We start from the raw sequence: 17,724 nt of genomic DNA on the forward strand, positions 1-17,724 counted from the left end.
CGCGGGCTTCTCTACGCATGCGCGCACGCTGCCCCGCCCCCGCCGAGCACGCGCCAAGGGCTGCCCACCCCGGGCGCCGCGGGTCTCAGCCGCATTGGGCTCTGGGCATGCGCACCGACGCCCCTCGGCCGGGCCACGGGTTCCTGCGCGGCCCCAGAACAAGTCCCGGCGCGGAGGGGCAGGGGTTCGCTAGCGGTTACTTCTGGCAGAAGTTGAGCAGTAGGAGGGCAGGGCGGGGGTCACCGGTTACGTGTAGACCCTGGCGTGCACGTCCGCGTGGGCATGACGTCTGGTTCCGAGTGGGAGAAGGGGCGTAGGGGGTCCTAGGAGCTGGACTTTATAGGAGGAGCTCTGAGGCCGAGGCTGAGAGAGACAGCCAGATGGAGACAAGTGACAGCCAGGAGACAAGAGTCAGGGAAAAGGCAGACCAAGAAAGGCCAAACACAGGCAGAGACGCAGCGGAGAAAGGGACACGGACGCTCAACCAGTACAGAAAGGGCAGGCATAGGGGACAGACGGGGACCAGAGGCCACCGTCCTCGCTGGGGGAGGAGTCACAGTAGCCTCTGGCAGGGGGCGGGGAAACCAGTGTCGCTGAACCCCAAGGGGGTCCGTGGACATCTGTGGCGGCCACAGTGCCTCTCGGTGAGTCATAGCGCTCTCTGGCGGATTACAAGAGTCCGTGGGGAGTGGAGTCACAGCGGTCCTTGGTGTGTTCTCAGACCTATAATGGGGTCCTGGATTCACAGGGGACTTCATAACCGTTTGGGGGATGTCACAATGCCTTTTAGAAAGGTGAGAACTCTCTTTGAGGGACTACTCCATCACGAGGAGGCAGCCCTTGGGGGTGTTAGCAGAACCTCAAGTGTTAGACCCCACAAGGAGGCTCACAGCCTTCTGTAGGTATCACGGTGCCTCTGGGAGGGGGCAGATAGCGCAAGTGCGGGGAATCCAAGGAATTCTCTGGGATAACAGCTGCCAAAGGAAGCCTCCAAGCAGCTCTTTGGGGCTATCATATCCCTCTGTGTCTCTGCGTCGGTCACATCCATCCTGGGCACCCGCGCGAGGTACAGAGGGAGGCGCCCGGCAGGGTTGAGTGGGGACCCAGATGGCGACGAGCGCTATGTGAGCAAAGACTTCTCCACAGACGGATGCACTGGTTGAACGTGCGCCTTGATGTGGGAGCAGCGCCCCGCCCCGCCCAGTCCCAGCCTAGCCCGCGGGCTCAGGCCACCCCGCAGCGGCCCCGCCGCTCACGCCGCTGCAGCCTCCGAAGGCGCCGCGTCCACGCGTCCCGCCAGGGCAGCACGAGGCTCCCGTGAGCAGCGCTGAGCCCGGGCCCTCTGCCCCCTGGATCTCCGACCGCAGCCCCTGGCCCGCCCCCCAGCAGCAGGTAGCGGCGGCCGGGTAGCAGGCGTGGGCAACCGCAGGCAGCATCCCGTGCCGGCACCCACAGAGCGCTGCTCCCGCGTCGTGCGCGCTCCTCGCCGCTCCGGAACACAGCAAGCACGGCCACCGGAAAGCGCGTCCACGAGCCACGTGCCTCGCCGCGTGCACCCACCGCCACCTGCACCGCTGTGGAAAGGGCGAGAGGGGGTCGGGGTCAGGCTAGGAGGGGGCTAGCGACGCGAGGAGCACCGGGCGCTTGTGGCCAGGAGGGAAAGCAGAGGAGGGATATGGAGGACACCCACTGGAGAGGAAGGGCACAGAAAGGACACTAGGGGCTGACAGGGTGGGGCTAGCGGCAGTGGGGGGCCTGAGGGATAGAAGATGGCCTGGGGGTCCAGCAAAGGTAAGGGTATCCAAAGGGCAAGGTGAGAAGGTGGGGGCAGGAGGCCGGAGAGCTGCCTACCGTAGTCCTTCCTGCAGAACTTTTTCAGGCTAATGCGGTAGCTGCCACGGGTGGGTTTGCAGTGCAAGTCGCAGTCTGGGGAGGGAGGATAAGGTAGTGGGGAGGCTGGCACAGATCCCTACCTTCTTCCCCCAACCTCTCTTACCCTCCTAGAAATCATAGCACCACTCCTTTCATGGACATAGCAGTCTAGGACTCTGATGTGTGTCCACTCACCCTGTGACTCCACAGAGCTGCTCTCCTCAGTGGGTCCAGGGACAGGGGTCTCTGCAGAAAGGGTGGGAGATTGGCCTGCATTTGAGTGGGGAAGAGGGATCTGGAGTGCTCAGGGGATAGGTAGGCAGCAGCAGGGAGCTGGGGTGGCCTAAGCAGGGCAAGGTCACTCACTAACGCAGGGTGCCACCGGAGAGCGACTCTGCTGGAAGCCAGGGGCGCAGCGATTGCAGGTGAGGCCAGTGACACCATCCTTGCAGGGACACTGGCCTGTGGTCTGATTGCAGGTTTTGCCAGCAGCACCAACAGGGTGACAGTCACAGGCTGAGGACAGAGGTGAAATGGTCAGAAACCATCTGGGGTTATGGGAAACCAGAGGGAGACGGTATGCAGGCTCACCCCTGCAAGCTCGGCGGTCACTTGGTGCACGGCCTGGGTCACGATAGAAGCCCTCCCGGCAGTAGTGGCAGTGGCGACCGGCGGTATTATGCCGGCAGTTGAGGCAGACACCACCGCTGCGACGGCCAGACAGTCGGTACAGCTCCATGTTGAAGCGGCAGCGGCGGGCATGGCCATTGCAGGAGCAAGCTGCAGAGAGGGGTGGGTCAGGGGCAGGCTGGCTGGGTCCAAGATCCCCGGCCACCCTCCAAGGCCTCACCAAGGCAGGCGTGGGCTTCCCGGGCCGTGGCCCGCTGCCACGGCCTGTCGCAGTAGAAGGGCTTGCAGCGGCCACAGTCAGGACCCTCGGTGCCATGCCGGCAGTCGCAGATCAGGTGGCCCTGGGTGTCCAGTAAGCACCGCGAGGCATGCCCATTGCACTTGCAGCGCCCGCCCACTTGGAGCTCAGTGGCTGAGTAAGAGTAAGGGACCATGGCCTCAGAGTCTCTGGTGTCCCCCAACATGGCAGGCCTTGTGAGCACTACTCGAATGTCTGTGGCGGTCACCCAGTCTTGGAGCACCGGGCTGCTGTCCAGATCCAGGCCTGGCGGGCTGCTGTCCTGCATGCTGAAGGCCAGAAGGCCACCACCATCAGGCTGGGTCTGTGGCTCAGGGAAGCACAAAGCTTCAGGCCCGGGGCCAGCTGGGCCATTGGCAGGGGCTGGCAGGCGGCCGTAGTCCAGGCCACAGCAGGAAGAGAAGAAGCCCAGAGGAACCCAGCTTCGGCCGTGGTCCTGCGACTTGAGCAAGGCAACTGAGGTGGGGGGCGTGGAGCAGAAGCGCAAGCTCACAAACACCAGCTCAAAAGTTTTGCCCAGGGGTATTGTGAGGGTCACGTTGAGGGGTGCTTGCGTCAGCCAGTCGGAACGCCAGCACACAGGGCTTGTGGTGCCCCCTGAGGAGGTCAGGAGGGCAGCAGGGTGTGCCCGCCGTGGGTCAGAGAAGTCGCAGGCCTGCGTGGGTGGCCGTCCGCACGTGCTGGACGCCAGCACCTCACGGCCTAAGGCCGCATTCACCAGGCCTGGCACGCAGCCTCGGGGCGCGCCCCCCTCGTCATGGCAGGGGTCGGCGGGCACTAGCGGCCCCGGGCTCAGCGCGGCCAAGAGCGTGCCCGCGGTCACCAGCAGCCCCCAGGGCCAAATGGGCATGGCCGGAGCCGCCGTGGGTCAGCCAGGTGGCCGTGGCCCCACGCCGCTGCTCTCGCGTGGGTAGAGCCCGGGTCTGAGGCTCTGCGGGCCGGTCTGCAATGCCGAGAGACCTCAGGCCCCGGGCGGCCCCAGTCGGGGCCCAGGGGTAGGAGCAGCCGCGGGCACACCCCGGGCCTAGCGCAACAGCAAGGATGTTGGCAGGTCCTCCTGCCGGGCCTGGAGCGATGACAGCCTTCGCCCCGACTCCCGGCTCCCGGCTCCTCCGCCCAAGGAGGCCCCACCCGCCGCCCGCGGCTCACACTCACCCACGGAGGGCCGGGTGGAGCAGGTCTCCCGGCCTCCCGGGAGTTGCTGAGGGCGGGCGGGCCCTGGGGCGCCCGGGCCGCCGCCTCCTCCCGGCTGCAGCTAGGGCGGCCGAGCTGTGCCAGGTGGGGGTGGGGGGCGCAGCAGGCTCAAGCCTGGGCCCAGCCGGGGGCGGGGCTGCTTGTGCTGGGAAGGAGGGAGGGGAGGAGAGGGGGCCTTGTCGGCATAGCGGGAATCAGAAGCAGATTCAGACACTGGCTGGGCCAGCGGGGGAGGGGCCGGGGAGCCAGGAATGTGCTGTCGGGAGGGGTCTGGAGGGGAAAGCTCAGCCACGCAGCCCGTGGGGGACCACCCAGCAGGGTCCCTGGCCCGAAGCCAGGTCTTGACTGCTCCTGGAGCTGTGTCACATGCTGGGCAGGGGTCTGGCAGGCTCCTCCCTCAGGCCCATTAGGCAGGCTAGGTCTGAAGTCTGGGCCTGGGATGCTCCCTGATGTTCATACAGGACATACACAAGATACGAGAAGCCAAGTCATATCGGTGGTTGTGGGGTGTCCCCAAAGCAGCAATTTGTTCTAGTAGAAAGAACCCAGGAGTGGGACCAGGTCTTATTTTGAATCCAAGCTGCTTTAATTTCCAGCTGTGTGGTTCAGATTCCTTAACCTGTTCCAGCCTCAGTTTTCTCTTCAGCCATATGCCTGTTTTTCAACATTGCCGATCAGCAGTTGGGGTGGGGGATTTGATGAGCCTAAGGCTAGACAGACTTGAGTCCCTCCTGCCTTATGTTCAGGAAGGACTGTATCTGTGATCCCTGGGACTGGCCTGTGCTCATCTAAGGGATGAGGCTGGCGTCCTCCACCCAGATCAGACCAAACTCTTGTCCCTGGGTCTCTGAATGTCTAGTTGCAACAACATGATGGGCCCAGCCCTTGGAGTTGGCAGGGAGGAAGTGGAAGCTGTGTGTGGGGGGAGGGGAATAGGGAGTACAGCCAACTAGGTGGCAGGTCTCCTTGGAGTTCAGGGGCTTGGTTACCTATGGAGAGGTAAGGAGTGGGGTTTGATCCCTGGGAGGGCCTGGTCACAGATGGCTATGCCAGTACCCCTGGCCCATATACCAGCAGATTTGAGCAGGAAAACTGAGGCAGAAGCCCAGCTGGATAGCCTGGACCCCAGCTGGACCCCAGCTGGCGATGGGGCAGCTATAGCTGAGAGTGGCCCCAGCCAAGAGGAGCCAAGAATTTCTCTGGACAGAGAGACCTCTTCCCAACCACCTTGAGGTCCTTGATGGAGGGGAGTCAAGTATCCCAGGGAGGGGGTGACTCCATGTGGAAAGGGAAGGCCACATGGGAAACATTCTCCTTGGGACAGCTCTGAGGCCTGAAGTTTCAGATGAGAGGTTGACTCCTAGCCAAGCCCTGCAGCCAGTGTAGGATGCCACATGAAGTGTGTCTGTTAGTGGAACTGCCATCCTCTGCTGGGCCTGAGATGCTGCAAGGACCCACAAGAGGATGGAGAGAAGCAGAATCCTTGTGCTGTTTAGGATACAGGAGCCTCCTACGGGAAACTGAAGGAGCGGGCAGGAGGGCTTGACCTTGGAAAAGAAGCAGGAAGACAATGTGATGGGGCACCTGGAGTGACTGAAACCCTTTGGTCAAGCTCTTTCCCAGGTCTGACTTGAACAAATGCAAGTGTGTGTGTGTGTGTGTGTGTGTGTGTGTGTGTATGTAAGGGCTAATGAGATGATGGGAGACTTTGGAAAGATTCACCAGGTGGGTCCCAGGGGCTGCTGGCCTCTCCTTTCACCTCTGGCAGCAACAGAAAGGCTGTGGGACCCCCCCCCCCATCCCCACTCCAGGACACACAGAGTAGGTGTCATGGGACTCTGTCCCTCAACTTCTCAATAAAGAGAATGTGCTCCTTACAACAAAGAGCCATACACGAATGAGGGAGTTGGCAGGGTGCATGCACATTCTGCTCTGGGAGGGGTCAAGTTTAAAAACACCTTCCTAACCACCCTCTGGTTGCCATCCTCAAATACTGCTTAGGATGGGAAGAGCTCTGGTGGGAAAGTGGGTGCTGGGATAGATTGTTTGGGGACTATTAGAAGCAAGGAGGTGACCAGATGGCCACAGTGGAGAGAAATGCCCAGGCTTAACACAGGGGTTCCACAGGGCTTGGAACAAGCCTCTAGGGAAACCCTCTGTCTGGATTCAGGACTCCTGCCAGGAGGGAGGAACTGGGAGCAGGGGGAGCAGCCTCTCCCGTTTGTCAGCCTTGGAGGTTTTGTCTACAGCCCAGCCTTCTCGCTGGGGTCTGCAGAACATCTGGTAGCTTCTAGTGTGGGTGGAAGGAGGCTCTTGGGGCTCAGACTGATGAGTGTTCATGGCATTCAGCCCTGGGCCTGTGGTACCACCAGCTCCCCAGGGAGGAGGCTGCAGGCAGCTGGGTCTCTTTCCTGGAACAGCTTTATGCACACAAACCCCCATACACCTCTGGGCAGCCCTGGCAGATGGTGTGATGGGAGAGTTAGGGAGCCTTCTCCATAGCCCCCAGACCAGGCTAATTGCTCCTTGTGGACTCTACCACTTGTCCTCAGCCCCTGACTGGGAATTCTCTCACCTCCTACCTCCCTGATGGCCCTGCCTTCTCCTGGCACCTTAGAAGAGGTTCTGCCTCCCTGCACCCATCTGCAACTCCTCAGGCCGCTGCACTTCCCCCTCCCCCACCCAGGGTGACAGCTGCTGGTTTGGGGGCATTCAGGGAATCTATGTGGGTAAGAGACCAAAGAGGCCTGACAGTCTGAGGCCCCAGGGGTCTTTCCTTTAAAAGGCCGACTGACTCCCAGCCTAGCCCAGGACCTGCTGTTTCTGCAAGATGCTTTCAAGCCACCACTTGTTCATTTATCACACAAACATTTATTAAGCGCCTATTGTGCCTGGAGGAGCTTCCAACCCAAAGGGGAAGACAGACAGCTGGGGACGGGCACAACATGCTGTTCCTTGCCCGGAGGATGATGGCCTCGCTGAGTCCAGCTTGCCGCTGCCCTGCACCCTATATACCTAGCAGGGTCCACAGCCGCACTGACTCTCGCCTGCCCTATGCTCAAACCAGGCCTGCTCTGTTGTTCCATCAGCTCTGCCCACCAATCCAAACACTGAAAAGCAACATTGGGTGGATGATGGTGCCAGATGGGGAGTCAATGGGGGAGTGGAGGGGAATGGCCTAGTAACTCCCTTCCCCTGGGCCTCCCAAGGGCTCTACTACCTGTGAGTGTTCGCCAGGCCTGGGCGAATTCCAGAGGGAGAAGGCTCCCCGCTCACTGTGACCTCGCTGGGGACCGGGCCGGCATGTGGACTCAGTGTTTCCAGCTCTCGCCACTCTGCCCCTCTGCCGCTGTTGCCAACCAAGCATGCTAGCACTGGAAGACTGAGGCCCACAGCGAACATGGCCAGGGACTCACCCTGGGCCAGGTCCAGGCAGGGTCTGTGCAGAGGTAATGGTCAAGGTTTCACAGCAGAGTCTGTCAGCATGGGCCACAGCACTAGAGGATAGGACCCAGGGAGGTGATGAGCCCCAACCCCATGTAGCTGGTGGCCAAGAGCAACAGCCCAGGGCAAAGGGGTGGGGTGGGGTGTAGGAATCAGTAAGTGCCAAGCACTGGGACTTGGGTGTACTCATGCCACCACGTGGGGGCCACACTCAGGTGGATGTGAGTACCAGTGCAGTTCCCCATTCACACTGGCCAAGTCAGAGCAGACTGGCAGGGGGCACAGGTGAAAGTTCACTCCTGTCTCCTGACTTAGTAGGGCAGGTGCCTGAGGGGGTTCTCCTTTTCCCTGCTCTGGGTGCCTTGTGTTGGGGCCTACCCAGACAACCCTCCTCTTACCATCCATGGCACTTCCCTGCCCAAGAAGGCCCATGAGTCTTCAGGACACCACCAGTGCCCAGCACTGGCCCCAGACAGGTGGGTCTTTGGACGCCCATTCTGGCCTGACTAGGGATCGAGGTGGACAGTGCCCCTGCCCTCGTGGGGCAGAGGTCCAGTAAAAAAGATGCACAATAAACCAAGTGAACCAGTAGATGAAATAATTCCAGTGGAAAACACCTATTATGGAAACGAATTCTGGGGTGGCCAGTAACAGGGTGATGGTGGAATCCACCTTGAGGATTAAGGTTTCCTCAAGATCGAAGTACATGGGTCACTCTGGAGGCAGCAATGGAGTGGCCAGCTGTCCCGCAGGTTCCCGTCCTGGGCAGTGGGTGGAGCTGTTCCATTCCGTTTTTTCCTTTCCTACTTTGTCATCTGGCTTCCAGCAGCCCTCAAGACTCAGGACTCTATGTCCAAGGTACCTAGCCTGTTCCACGATGGGGCCTTTTACAAGGAGGGCCTCCTGCAGGGTACCTGGAGCCACCCTGAGGCTGGTTCAACATCACCCAGTTCATGCCTTCTTTCTGCTACACTTCACCTGGCTCTCAGTTACCTGCCTTCTGGGCCTGGGTCCCTCAGGACAGAGATTGGTGTTACTCCGTCTCAGAGTCACTGTGCACACTAAGGGCCAATGCCCCAGCTCTGAGCATTGTGCTTGGTTCTTGTGGGTGCTCAGTAAAGGTTCATTTCAAGAATACCACAGCCTTCCAGTCCTCACCAGGGCCCAGTGCCGTGAAACATCTCACATCATCTCATTTATCTTCACCCTAGCCCTAGTGCTAATAACCACTACCCCCAATAATGACAGCGGGGACAACACTGGGAATTGAAGCTCAGAGTCCTTAAGAATCTTGCTGAAAGTCCCCTAGCAGTAAACAAGTCACAGTGTAAACCCAAATCTCACTGGTTTAAAACCAGAGGCCGTGACCTTGACCTCTACTTTCTTGCCTTCCAAAGCAATGATTCCTTCAACAGGGAAGGCAGGATCACCAGAAGTGGAGACAGTGGAGCTGGTGAGGGGTGTTGGGTAAAGGGCCTATTCCCTGGTAGTGGTGGGACCCACACCAGCTACAACAATGGTCCAGGAAGTAGTCGGCGTGGATATCAGGATTGATGGCTATGGGCACATAGTACCCACCTACTCTAATATAGGCCTGTGGCTTTTCTGTCTTCCAATGAGCCCAGTACAGATCTAGGCACCTGGGTGAGGGCCAATGCATGAGGTGAGTCCCCATTGCAGTTTACCCTGAGTGGCCTTACCCCCTCTCTACAATACAGATAAGGATATGAGTGTTCTTGATAAATGCACTTGATATATTCTTGGTAACCAAAAACACAAAAAAAAATAAATGTATCAAATCCCACTTTGGTATGATGTAAATATATATACTTTGTAAAGCAGTTTTAATGTCACACAAGCAGCTTTTATGTCTAAAGCAAGAAAAAACAGAGGTAGCTAAGAAAAGCCCAACAGGCCTCTAGTCTCCCCAAGCCTGTGGAGGGCCCAGCTGAGCCCTGACCAGGTTAGGCCCTGTGAGAAGGGACCTAGTTCCTCAGGAAGAGCCAGAAGGCCAACTCTGCCCCTTGGTTTCCCAGGGGAGCACAGGCATCTCTGCCCAGGCCACTGCACCAGTGAAAATCCCTTCAATCTCTGTTCATTTAACTCTGACCAGAGAAGAAGTCCTCTCTCCAACAGACCCAGACCAGCTTGCCCTGCCACAGGAAGGGTTCAGTAAGCAGGTTCATCTCGCAGGATGGTGAGGAAACGCTGGCCTCCCTCGCAGAGAAGGCTGTGCACAGCCCGGCATAGTGCCAACCAGGGTGGTCCCAGTGACTCCTGTGTGCTCACCAAGGGGAGGAGTTCTGCCATCAAGACCTGGAGGGAGATGTAGGGTCAAGGTCGCAGGGAGGCCTTGTCTCAGAAAGCTGTCCAGGGTCCCCACAGGAGGGCCCAGGGGGTGGAGCAATTCCAGGGTAGGTTTGAGGCACCATTCTCCAGCCCCTCCCTCCCTCTAAAAACTTCTTTCTCCTGCTGCTCAGGTGCTGGCAAGTACACAGACCCAGAGGCTCCCATCAAGAGCGTAGACAGGCTCTTGAGCCCTCACGAGGCTCTGGACCTGGAATCCTCCCCATGGCTCAGGCTCCCCTGGCACCCAGTCACCTACTCCCCCACTGCTACTCTGGAAGTACCTTTTCCAGGTGGATCTGCTGGTCCAGCATGCACACCCGAAGCCTAAGGGCCGCCAGGGTCTGCAGCTCCTGGGTGCTGGAGTAGAGAAGCAACTGGGGGCTCCAGATGGGGTCTGCTCCTCCTCCACAGGGCAATGAGGCTGTGGGGAGTCTCCTTTCAGGCCGTGGCCCCAGCTGCTGTTCCACCACTTCTGTGAGGACAGGAGGATGTGGTGGCTTCATGGGGTGACAGCCAGGCACCTCCTCCCCACTCTCCTCTAAGGGAGTACAAAGTTGCAAAGTCTCCATTTGCCTCCTGGATGAAGCCCTATTGTTCACAATCATCTCTTGCAAGGCCAGGCCAGTCACCTGCCAGTATCTGATTCTCAACATGCTCCTTTTTCAACAACTGGACAAATAAGCTAACTGCTTACAGTGGTGGGGCTCTGTGTACTGGGAGAAGAAATGGGGATGGAGGAGCTATTCCAACTGGTCCCACAGGCCAACCGGGGAGGACTCAGAATGCAGTGGGGTGATGTGGGGAAGGGCCTGCCTGCCTCTACTCTTGGGTTGATGTTAAAGTCCCAATGCTGCCTGTGGCTAGAGGACCTTGACCTCTGACCAGACTTCAGCACAAGAGAGAGTGGGGTCTCACCTGACCGAAGCTTCTGTAGCCTTTGGAGACACTGCCCCACATTGGCCTGCAACCCCTCCAAGGTAAGCAGGCAGCGATACTCCTGCATCCAGTCCGTGGGGTCTACATAAGAGTCAGGGAGGGCAGGCTGGGTCCGTGCTGTTCCTGCAGCACCCCCTCTCCCACCCCGAGACCTGTATCAGGGACCACTGACCTTTTGTGAGCTCTTCCCCCATTCGCAGTCTCAGCAGTAAGCAGGCCTTCTGCAGGCGCCCCACCTCTGCCTCTATCTCTGCAGCACTAAGCCTGGTGCTGGGCCAGCCCGACTGGACACAAGTCAGGGAAACTCCTCTGTGTTCAGCCCCTTATCCCACCTCCCCTAAAGATGGGGTCTGGGAGTGTGTGTGGGCATTCCTGGAGCTGCTCCTCAAATTCACTAGGTGTAGAACCAACAGTCCTTCCCAAACCCCCAGGAAATCCAACAAGGATACAGTCATCTGCATTTTCTGGAGGAACTGGGTTTTAGAGGAAGTAGTAACATCCATGGAGTCGCCGGTCTGTGTAGAGCTGAGCTGGGCCCACAGCCTGGGATGCACACATATGCACCCCAGGAACCAGAGAGGGGTCATTACTCCAGCCAGCTGGTTGGTTCTCAGGAATTAGGCAAGGGACAGGGTAGAGGCCCCAGCCTGGGGTTGGGGTGTCTGGTTCTGCTAAGTGCCACGAGGGGCCTTGGGATGCCTCGGGGGAACTAAGAGGACACTAGAGAGCTGACCCACTCTGAGAAATATTAGGAGAGAATTCAAGGAAAAAGGGGAGAGGGACTGGCAATGACTGGTAAGTAGGACGACTGGTAAGAGCTCTGGGTGCTGGCTTTGTACCAGGCACAGTACATAACCTGAAAGGGACCACCTCAGTTAACATCTCTGCAAAACTAGTACTGTTATCATCACCGGCACGTATTAAACAAATTGTGACTCAAAGACACCAAGTGCCTTGCTCAAAGTCTTGCAGCTTATAAGCAAGCAGCTGAGCTGGGGGTCTCAAAGCCTACTGAGTCTAAGACAACTACGACAGTCCGAGCTGGACAGACTCTTAATATACAGTGTTCCCACCCAGCAAAGAAAGCTGAGGAATCTGCAGAAAAAGTCTTACCAACGTGGCCCAGAGCTGGTGGGAAGCCTTGGCTTCACTGCTCTCCATATTTCTCTGGTCTCCCCCCTCCACCCCCACCCAGTTCCAAGACTCAACCTCACCGGGAGTTCTGAGAAGCCACCTTCCTGAAGGCCATGGGCAGCTGCAGCAGGGTCCTGTCAGGGAAGCCAGTATTCAGAGGAGCCTTGCCTCAGTCTGGGCTGCAGACCCTACCCCCTGCTCAGAGCCCAGTGAGGAGTGAGGCTAACCAATCCCCCTTGAACAGGGCTTCCAGTGACCATGGGAACCAGCCCAGTCCAGGTTTGCCTTGGCAGAGAGAAGAGATGATACCATAAGCAGAGACCATCTGGAGCCCCTGAGCGGGGTAGATAAAAGGGCACTGGACAGCCAGGGAGGAGAGTGGGACAGGACCTTGCCTAGCACATCAAACCCAGCACATTCACAGCCAGCTCTTCCATTCTGCCAGCTTCAGGGCATGGCATGGGCCTCATGGGTGGCACTCCAGAATCCACATCCACCTCAACGTTCTGCCCTCCCTGTCACCCCAAATCCCAGACTCCAGCTGCTGGCTAGGGTCTGATCAGGTAGAGAGCAGTTCCTCCAGTGAGGTTCTGGGAAACCTACCCCTTCTCCTTGAGTGTGAAAGCTTCTGGGGCTTGTGGAGCAGTCGACAGAGCTATCTGTTGGTCCCTGAGGCCTCGTCCAGTTTTGGCAGCTTGGGGCCCTCTCCCTATACAGGTCTGTTCCCCCGTTGACAGAAGCCTCGGCTTAGGGAGGCCCTTGGCAGGCATGGTAGTCTGACGGATGTCCCTGGGGGATTTTGTCTGAGAAGCCCGGGTTGGGGCAAAAACGGTGGTAGCAGAAGTGGCAATGGACCTAGACTTCAGGCTGGAGGCCTTGTCTCTTTCTTCAGCCTTAGAAATGCCTTTTCGCACGTGTACAGCCTTCTCCAGTGCCTGGGTTAAAAGCTCCAACTCTTTGAGGTCTTGGGGGCTGGGTGTGCATACTGCGAAGACCAAGACATGTAGTAGTCTTTCACCACTGTCCCCCAGGAGGGCCCCTCACCACTACGTGCCAGAAGACAGGCAGGGGCAGCACCTGGAAGTGGGTGGTTTAGGTTTACCTGGAGACAGGGCTTTTTCATGAGTTTCTGGACCTGGGGTTGGCTCCGGAGCTGGGATCTCAGCTGGTTCCCTGCGAAGACAGAGTAGCCATGGCACGGCCAAAAGGCAAGGCCCAGGCCCAACAGACCCTACAGTGCCGCCTGGCTTCGAAGCAAAACCCCAGCCTCAGAGCCTTCAGGGAAAGCGGGGAGCACCGACAACCGGCAACCTGGAAGTGGGCACTGGGCCCGGCCTCCCGGCCCAGGGCTCTGAAAGCGGTTCTGAGGACCCGAGGGAGGCCTAGCCGGTGGTCCCGGTGTCCGCGTACCAAGTCCGCAGCAGCCTCCGGGAGACTCGCAGGTCCCGCTCCAGCTGCCGCTGTCGCTCGGCACAGGTGTCCAGGGCGCCCTGCAGCTCGGCCACCAGCCTGGGAAGGACAGACCAGCGGCTCAGCACCGAGCCAGCCTTCCTCGGACCGCGCTCGCTCCCGCCCGCTCTCCCTCCACTGCGAGGGCCTCACCGGCGCGAGCAGCCGACCGGCAACATGAAGACAGCAATCCGTGTTCATGATTTGCCGCCGGCGGAAGGTCCCACCTCTTCCGGTCTGCAGGATCGCCCCCTTCCGGCAGAGTTACCCAATCCGGAGCCCAGAGTTAAGAGCACCCCTCCCGCCGCCCTGGGCCCTGTGTTACTCCCTGAGCTGGGCCCCAAGGCTTTGTGTAACGGACCTCGGGCGCCACGCAGGCTTCTGGTGTGCGTAACTGGGTAGATGGTGGCATGTGATCGCTTAACGGTTGGCTTCTCTTTGTCCTTACTGAAGGCATTCTGAAGTAGGGCCTGCCTGTCTTGCTGACCCCTGGAGGGGCCCAGTTGGTATTTACTGGCAACAGTCCTTAGAGATAAGGATGAAGTGTGTGTTGGGAGCTGGGGTGAGGAAGGAGGGAGTGTCTTCTTTGGACATACTGGTGAGGTTATGACAACCAGGGGAGACATCAGGTAGGCACCTGGGCAGAGGAGGATGAAGCAAGATGGTCTACAGTGGGGCCAATGTGAATGGAGAGGGACACGTGAGGAATGGATGGCGTCACCGGCCAAACCCTAACAAGGAGAGCTGGAGCCCAGAGAGGTGGAAGGACAGCAGAGCCCAATGTCAAAGATGCAATGGGAGGCTATACTAGGACTATGCCCAAGGGATGGGGGATGGGGTCTTCAGTGACAGAGGGAACACTCTGGGTGGGAGGAGTGATGCAGGCAGCAAGACCCAATGTAATTGGAGAAAAGAACAGAGATCTTTGGGTAGCCAAAAGCACGACAAATCTTTAGGAGGGGCGGGGGCATTGTTTAAAGATGAAGAGTTGCCCATTTTATTTTATTCTCACCCGAGGACATTTTTTGTTCAGATAGCGTGGGAGGGAGGGAGAGGAAGAGAGAGAGAGAGCAACAAATACATGAAAGGGACACATCGAGTGGCTGCCACCCGCACGACCCAACCAGGGCTGGGGACAAACTGCAACCGAGGTACATGCCCTTAGTGGGAACCAAACCCCCGCCTCTGGACCGCAGACCAATGCTCTAACCGCTGAGCCAAACCAGACAGGGCTCCATTTTATTTTATTAAAAAAATTTTTTTTTCTTTATTGAGTTTAGAGAGAGAGGAAAGGAGAGGGAGAGAGAGATATAAACATCAATGAAAGAGAACATCGATTGGCTGCCTCCTGCATGCCCCCCACTGGGGACTGGGCCCACAACCTGGGCATGTGCCCTGATCGGGAATTGAACCGGCCACCTCTTGGTGCATGGGTCGATGCTCAACCACTGAGCCATACCGGCTGGGCTGGGTTTTTTGTTTGTTTGTTTCTCTGCGTGTTCATTATTGGTGTATAAAAATGCCATCAAGTTCTGGATATTAATTTTGTATCTTGCTACTTTGCCAGATTCATTTATTAAATCTAGTAGTTTTCTGGTGGAGTATTTAGGGTTTTCTATGTACAACATGTGATCTGCAAATAAGAACGGTTTCACTCCCCCCTTTTCAATTTGGATGACTTTTATTTTTTCTTCTTGTCTGATCGCTGTGGCTAAGACTTCCAGTACTATGTTGAATAAGAGTGGTGAAAGTGGACATACCTGCCTTGTTCTTAAGGGGAACACTTTGTTTTTGCCCATTGAGTATGATGTTGGTTGTAGGTTTGTCATATGGCCTTTATTATTTTGAGGTATGACCCCTCTAATTCCACTTTGCTGAGAGTTTTTATCAAAAATGGGTGAATTTTGTTGAATGCTTTTTCTGCACCTATTGATATGATCATATGATTTTTATCTTTCATTATGTTTATCTGGTATATCACATTTATTGATTTGCAAATATTGTACCAGCCTTGCATCCCTGGGATAAATCCCACTTGATCATGGTGAATAACTTTTTAAACATATTACTGGATCCCATTTGCTAATATTTTGTTGAGGATTTTGGCATCTATGTTCATCAGGGATATTGGCTTGTAATTTTCTTTCTTTGTAGTGTCTATCTGGTTTTGGAATTAGGATAATTCTGGCTTGATAAAAAGACCTTGGAAGTCTTCCTTCCTCTTGAATTTTTTTGGAGTAGTTTTGGAGAACAGGTATTATTTCTTCTTTGAATGTTTGGTAAAACTCCTGTGAAGCTGTCTGGACCAGGGCTTTTGTTTGCAGAGAGTTTATTGATTACTGCTTCAATTTCATTAGTTGTTATTGGCCTATTCAGGTTTTCTGAATCTTCCTGGTTAAGTTTTGGAAGGATGTATGTTTTTAGGAATTTGTCAATTTCAACCATTTGTCAATAGGTTGTCCTATTTGTTGGCATATAATTTTTCCTAGTATTTTCTTACAATCCTTTGTATTTATTTCTGTGGTGTCAGTTGTTACTTCACCTCTTTTGTTTCCGATTTTATTTATTTGGGTCCTCTCTGTTTCTTGATGTCTGAGCTGCCCATTATAGTCACTAATAGAAAGGTGCTTCAGCCCTGGCTGGTTTGACTCCATGGTTAAAGCGTCGGCCCGAGGATCAATGAGTCACGGGTTTGATTCTGGCCAAAGGCATATGCCTTGGTTGTGTTTTGTCCCCAGCCCTGGTCGGGTCATGCGGGAGGCAATCAGTCAATGTGTCCCTCTCATGTCAATGTTTCTCTCTCTCCCCCACCTCCTTACTTTATCTGAAGATAAATAGAAAAATATCCTTGGGTGAGGATTAAAAAAAAAAAAAAAAGGTGCTGCAACATAGGGGAGAGAGACATGAAGGAGGGGAGTTGAGGGAGCTAGGCACAGAGAGGGAAAGGGGTTGGGGACCCCGGCAGCCAAGGGACTGCTCTTGAGGTGGTTCTTCCATCTGCAGTGGCCTGTTTTCATGCCTAATGCAGGGAGGCTGATGCCATTCTTGCCAAAAATGAGATTCTCTGTGAGGTAGGAGGGGAGGGGAAAATGCTTCCATCGGCACTTTGGAGACCCCATACTAGTCATAGGGCACTGAGGTGATTGTTAGAACTTGGGACAATGCAGGGAAACTCCATACTGTGGCCATGGAACATTATGTTCCACAATAGTTTTCTCCGACAGGTGCAGGCTGGGAGAAGGCAAAGAACTAGCTCCACCCAGAGTTGGGATTTTGATAAAGGGCCATGGACAAGTGTCCCATTGTGACTTAGGGTGGCAGTAGGAAGTGACAAGAAGTGACAAGTAGGAAGTGACAAAAAGGCAGTTCAGATATGCACATCACTCAGCTTCCACTATCCTCATCACATTTAATCCTCACAACACCCCTGTGAGGTAGGTATTATTGCTCCATCTTACAGGTGAGGAAACTGAGGCTCACACATGCCCAGGGGCACACAGTTGCAGAATTCTCTTACAGTAGCAAAGACAGCTCCCACAGGGACACACACATACACACACACACACACACACACACACACACACACACACACACACAAGCTACCAGTCAGCCAGCATCTTCACATCCCTGCAGTTCTGATTCAAGAGCATTAGGGGGACACTCCAGGCCAAGTGGTTCTTTTTGACATTTTGAGAAGAAACAAAAGAGGAAGAGGAAGCATTGTGAGAGTGTCAGTGGTCAACCCAACTGAGAGGTCAGGGTCACTCTTGGGAAGATCTCTTAAGTGTTTTGGCTGCTGTCCCCTGAGGAGAGTCCAAGTCTCTCAGCTAGTTATTTTCCAGAACCCAGAGCAGACCCACCCCACCCTGCAGGCAGGGAGAGGTCCTCAATCTTGCTCTTCTGCATCTGGGTCACCTCAGATGTTACAAATGATTTTTTGGTTTATTTTATTCTTGGCTAACCTCTCTAGGAAAATTTTCTGTGCATAAACAGTGTCAGGATAGTTTTGAGGGGTTTGAATTAGATTTTCTTTAGCTGAGTCTAAATAATGTTAATAATCCCTTGTTTTTAAAATTTTAATACCTTTTTAAAGGGGCCCAAGCCCCTCTATTTAAAATTTTTCTTTTATTTTCATCTTAGAATGAAGAATAAAAATACAGGAAAAGAAATGGCCCAGAAATTCAGAACAAAAAGAGGTGTTCAGCCCTGGCCAGTTTGGCTCAGCGGTTAGAGCGTCAGCCTGCGGTCCACAGAGACCCGGGTTCGGTTCCCGCTAAGGGCACGTACCTTGGCTGCAGTTTGTCCCCGGCCCTGGTTGGGTCGTGTGGGTGGCGGCCACTCGATGTGTCCCTTTCACATCGATGTTTCTCTCTCTTCCTCTCTCTCCTTCCCACTCTATCTGAGTAAAAAAAGTGTTC

At 55.9% G+C, this 17,724-nt stretch overlaps 2 protein-coding genes across 2 annotated transcripts; both read right to left on the reverse strand.

Moving 5' to 3' along the window:
* Positions 1 to 1,174: 1,174 nt before the first annotated feature.
* Positions 1,175 to 4,073, reverse strand: NTN3 (netrin 3). Its single transcript, XM_036280200.1, has 6 exons — positions 2,723 to 4,073; positions 2,464 to 2,652; positions 2,239 to 2,388; positions 2,068 to 2,118; positions 1,852 to 1,926; positions 1,175 to 1,574 (listed from the first exon to the last, which is right to left on the reverse strand). Exons 1-6 carry the CDS (start codon positions 3,648 to 3,650, stop codon positions 1,225 to 1,227), a joined length of 1,743 nt encoding a protein of 580 aa, XP_036136093.1. The 5' UTR covers positions 3,651 to 4,073; the 3' UTR covers positions 1,175 to 1,224.
* Positions 4,074 to 9,182: 5,109 nt separating this feature from the next.
* TEDC2 (tubulin epsilon and delta complex 2) lies at positions 9,183 to 13,512 on the reverse strand. Its single transcript, XM_036280157.1, has 10 exons — positions 13,460 to 13,512; positions 13,268 to 13,366; positions 12,960 to 13,030; positions 12,461 to 12,842; positions 11,938 to 11,991; positions 11,173 to 11,266; positions 10,896 to 11,007; positions 10,703 to 10,804; positions 10,069 to 10,259; positions 9,183 to 9,754 (listed from the first exon to the last, which is right to left on the reverse strand). The coding sequence occupies exons 1-10, from the start codon at positions 13,483 to 13,485 to the stop codon at positions 9,608 to 9,610; spliced, it is 1,278 nt and encodes a 425-aa protein (XP_036136050.1). The 5' UTR covers positions 13,486 to 13,512; the 3' UTR covers positions 9,183 to 9,607.
* Positions 13,513 to 17,724: the final 4,212 nt, after the last annotated feature.

The sequence above is a fragment of the Molossus molossus genome, unplaced genomic scaffold (assembly GCF_014108415.1).
Source record: "Molossus molossus isolate mMolMol1 unplaced genomic scaffold, mMolMol1.p scaffold_m16_p_3, whole genome shotgun sequence".
NCBI classification, from domain to species: domain Eukaryota; kingdom Metazoa; phylum Chordata; class Mammalia; order Chiroptera; family Molossidae; genus Molossus; species Molossus molossus.